The 4599-nt window shown below is 35.5% G+C and overlaps 1 protein-coding gene across 1 annotated transcript; it reads left to right on the top strand.

The window, feature by feature from the left end:
- Nucleotides 1-254: 254 nt before the first annotated feature.
- LOC101431582 (olfactory receptor 2T10-like) lies at nt 255-4271 on the top strand. Its single transcript, XM_004465238.5, has 2 exons — nt 255-1163; nt 4221-4271. The coding sequence occupies exons 1-2, from the start codon at nt 255-257 to the stop codon at nt 4269-4271; spliced, it is 960 nt and encodes a 319-aa protein (XP_004465295.5).
- The last annotated feature ends 328 nt before the right edge of the window (nt 4272-4599 follow it).

The following is a 4599-nucleotide window of genomic DNA, read 5'->3' as shown; positions in this document are numbered from 1 at the left end:
TCTGAGGGCATTCATTCCCTCTAATGGCAGGAAGAATTCTCTTACTAATTACTTACAAAAATATATAATTATAAAGTGTCTCTATATTTGTGTCTATGTGTATACATATATATTTATGTAGGCATATATATGTATATGTGAAAATGAGGGAAACATTTTCATGTGATATGTATGAATATGTGCACACATATGTATAAATTAAATAAAGCTTCTTTTTGTCCTCAGGTTAGTGCCATTCCAACAATCACCCAAGTATGTGGTTTACTAATCATACCCTGGATGGCAACTTTTTCCTGTTGGGAATCTTCAGCCAAAGCTCCCACCCTGGACTGCTCTGCTCACTCATCTTTGGTTTATTTTTGATGGCTGTGACTGGGAATATCATCTTGATCCTTCTGATCCACAATGACCCCAGTCTGCATACTCCCATGTACTTTTTTATCAACCAGCTCTCCATCATGGATTTGATGTATATTTCTGTTACTGTGCCCAAAATGCTGGTGAACCAGTTGGCCAAAGTAAGGACCATCTCAGTCCTTGGGTGTGGGACCCAGATGTTCTTCTACCTATTGTTGGTGGGTGCAGAGTACTGCATTTTGGGCACCATGGCCTATGACCGGTATGTGGCCATCTGTCATCCTCTCCGTTACTCTGTCCTCATGAACTACAGGGTCTGTCTCTTACTTTCATCAGGCTGCTGGATCGTGGGTGTCATAGACGGTGTCTTGATCACTCCCATCACCATGTCTTTCCCCTTCTGCAGAACCCGGGAGATCCATCACTTCTTCTGTGAGGTCCCTGCCATAATGAAGCTCTCCTGCTCTGACACTTCACTCACTGAGGCTCTTATGTATTTTTGTTGTGTCTTCATGCTCCTCATCCCTATGTCAATCATCGCAGGCTCTTATTACTTCATCATCCTCACCATCCACAGGATGAAATCAGCAGAGGGCCGGAAGAAAGCCTTTACCACCTGTTCCTCCCACATTACAGTTGTCATCCTCTTCTATGGGGCCGCCATCTACACATACATGCTCCCCAGCTCCTACCACACCCCTGAGAAGGATATTATGGTGTCCTTCTTCTACACCATCCTCACACCTGTGCTCAATCCTGTCATTTACAGCCTCAGGAATAAAGATGTCACAGGGGCTCTGAAGAAAATGCTGAGGGCAGGGAAAGTGTCATACTAATGCATGAAGTGATCCAAGTAAATCTTCTCCCTTTTATTGACTCCCTCTTTACTTTAGGTGCCATTTCTCCAAACAAGCAGTGACTCCAGATGAGGTCTGAATCCTTATGTTGTACTTGAGGAGATTTCAGGCTAATTTACTGTTTCATATACTCAGTTTTTCATGCTTGAGACTGTACTCAGGTTTTCCCCGTATCTCATAGTATTAATCTATTTTCCATCCCCTTGTGTCAATTAACATTTTTGTAGATTAAAATTAAGTAATGTGGAAAAAATTTGGTTTATAATCCTTCAACAATTTTCCATCACAGTAAGTGCTTATGTGTTGACAGCATCATGGGCTTGGTGATCATTATGAAATAATGATAATTCCATTCTGATTGGTTACTAAGATTTCAATCTGTTCTAAGCACATTTCATTCACTATCTCATTTGATCCTCTGCGGTAGAGTCTAAGGTTGACTAAAGGCAAGAATCCAAGATTTTGAGACAAACTGAAAACTTTCAGAATCTCAGACAACACAAATTTACAACCTGGATTTTTCTTCCACCAATATTTCAAGAATTTATTCAATTAGACTCCTTTCTTGAAACAACCAATTTTATTGATACATATTTAAAAAGCATACAATTCATCCAAAGGGCATAATCAACAGTATTTGGTATAATTAAATTTTTGTGCATTTATCCTTTCAATCATTATTAGAGAGTTTTCAGTATTTTGATAATAATTATAACAAGAATAAACAAACAAACAAAAACCAGACAGACAAACATGACATTTCCTCACCTCTCAATCTATGTTTCCCCTGTTGTACATAGCTGCCTTTCTTGGCTATTCTTGCAGAAAAAATTTGTTTATTAAGCAGTTTTATTAAGCTATATGAACATATCATATAATATATCCAAAGTGTATGATCAATGGCTTTTAGTATAATCACAATGTTTTCCATTCATCATCTCAAAAATTTTAAAACAATTTCATTACTCCAAAAGGACTCTATACCTCTTAACATTTCTTCCTCAGACTTACAAAAACACTAATCTAATTTCATCTTTATAAATTGATTTGTATTAAATTTTATATAAATGAAATTATAAAATATATAGTACGCTGTGTCTGGTATCCTTCACTAAGTACAGTGTGCTTTTTTGTCTATTAATATTTTGTAGGATTAAGTTTCATTTGTTCACCTTCAAAGAAAAACATATTCACATAATATATTTAGTCCATAATAGAGCAATCATACAATATTTGTCCTTTTGTGTCTGGCTTGCTTCACTCAACATAAAGTTCTCCAGGTTCATCCATGTTTCATATGTTTCATGACTTCATTTCTTCTTACTGCTACATAATATTTCATCCTATGTATACTCCACAATTTGTTTAGCCACTCATCAGTTTATGGGCAACAAGGTTGTTTCCAACTTTTGACTATAGTGAATAATGCCAGCATGAACATTGGCCTGCAAATGTCTATTTGTGTCACAGCTCTCAATTCTTTTTGATGTATATCTAATCATATTATTGGGTCCCATGGCAATTCTAGTTCCAACTTTTTTAGGAAATGCCAAAAAATCCTTCACAGTGATTGTACCATTCTACATTTCCACCAACAATGAATGAGCATTCCTACCTTTCCATGTCCTCTCCAACATTTACAGTTTTCTGACTTTTTATAATGGTGAGTTTAATAGGTGTGAAATGATATCTCATTGTACTTTTGATTTGCATTTCCCTAATATCAAGTGACATTGAACTTTTTTTTCCATGTGTTTCTTTACCATGTGCATTTCCAATTTGGGCAGTTATTTTTTTCAAGTTTTTTGCCCATTTTTCAATTAGATAGTTTGTCTTTTTATAGTTGAGCTGTATGATCTTATATATCATGGATATTAAACCCTTATCAGATATATGGTTGCCAAATATTTTCTCTCAATGAGTTGGATGCCTTTTCACCCTTTCGACAAAGTCCTTTGAGGTGCAGAAATGCTGAATTTCGAGGAGATCCATTTATCTAATTTTTCTTTTGTTGCTCATGCTTTGGATGCAAGGTTTAAGAAACTAGTGCTTACCACAAGATCTTGAAGATGTTTTCCTACATTTTCTTCTAGGAGTTTTATGGTTGTGGTTTTTATATTTAGGTCCTTGATTCATTTTGAGGTAATTATTGAATAAAAGTGTGAGATAAAGGTCTTCTTTCTTTCTTTTGGATATGGCTATCCACTCCCAGCACCATTTGTTGAATTGGTTCTTCTGGTCCAGCTGGGTGGGCTTAACAGCCTTGTGAAAAATCACTTGACTGTAGATGTAAGGGTCAATTTCTGAGTTCATGATTTAGTTCCATTGGTCAATTTGCCTGTCTTTATGCCAGTACAGTACCATACTGTTTTTAACACTGTAGTTAATTAATATGCTTTAAAGTCAGGAAGTGAGAGTCCTCCAACTTTGTTCTTTTTAAGGCCATTTTTGGTTATTTGGGTCCCTACCCTCCCAAATAAATTTGATTATTGACTTTTTGATTTCAGCAAAAAAACTGTTGGGATTTTTATTGAGATTGTGTTGAATCTGTAAATCAGTTTGCATAGAACTGACATCTTAATGATATTCGGTCTTCCAATCCATGAACATGGAATGTCCTATTTATTTAAGTCTTCTTTGGTTGTGTGAATAAAGGTCCTTTATGTCCTGGGTTAAGTTTGTTTCATATTTGATTTTTTAGTCATTATTATAAATTGAATTTTTTTTCTGATTTCCTCCTCAGATTTCAAATCAGTAGTGTATAGAAACCCTATTGATTTTTACATATTAACCTTGTATACAGCCACTTTGCTGAACTTGTCTATTAATTGTTGTAGCTTTGTTGTGGATTTTTCAGAATTTTCCAGAGGATTGGGTCATCAGCAAATAGTGAAAGTTTCACTTTTTCCTTTCCTATTTGGGTGTCTTTATTTCTTTTTTCTAGTCTAATTGCACTTGGTAGAACTGCTAGCACAATACTGAATAATAATGATGACAGTGAGCAACCTTGTCTCGTTCCTGATCTCAGCAGGAAAGCTTTCAATCTTTTACCATTGAGTAAAATGCTAGCTTTAGGTTTTTCGTATATACACTTTACCATACTGAGAAACTTCCTTCTGTTCCTATCTTTTGGAATGTGTTTTATTTCCTCTTTGGAGAAATGTCTATTTAAATCTTTTGCCCATTTTTAAATTGGATTGCTTGCTCTTTCATTGTTGATTTGTATGATCTCTTTGTATACAATGGAAATCAAATCCTTATTGGATAAGTGGTTTCCAAATATTTTCTCCCATCAAATGGGCTGCATTTTCACCTTCTTGATGAAGTCCTTTGAATCGCAGAAATATTTAAGTTTGAGGAGGTCCCATTTATTCATGTTTTCTTT

Source organism: Dasypus novemcinctus, chromosome 25 (genome assembly GCF_030445035.2).
Source record: "Dasypus novemcinctus isolate mDasNov1 chromosome 25, mDasNov1.1.hap2, whole genome shotgun sequence".
Taxonomy (NCBI): domain Eukaryota; kingdom Metazoa; phylum Chordata; class Mammalia; order Cingulata; family Dasypodidae; genus Dasypus; species Dasypus novemcinctus.
Note: the sequence above shows the minus strand (reverse complement) of the source record. Positions and strands in the feature narration are given on the sequence as shown.

What these genes read in the sequence shown, in the direction of transcription:
- LOC101431582 (XM_004465238.5), top strand. Translation starts at nt 255, where the DNA reads ATGTGGTTTACTAATCATACCCTGGATGGCAACTTTTTCCTGTTGGGA. An exon ending in TCACAGGGGCTCTGAAGAAA is followed by an intron (nt 1,164 to 4,220) that starts ATGCTGAGGGCA and finishes ACAGTGAGCAAC; the next exon opens with CTTGTCTCGTTCCTGATCTC.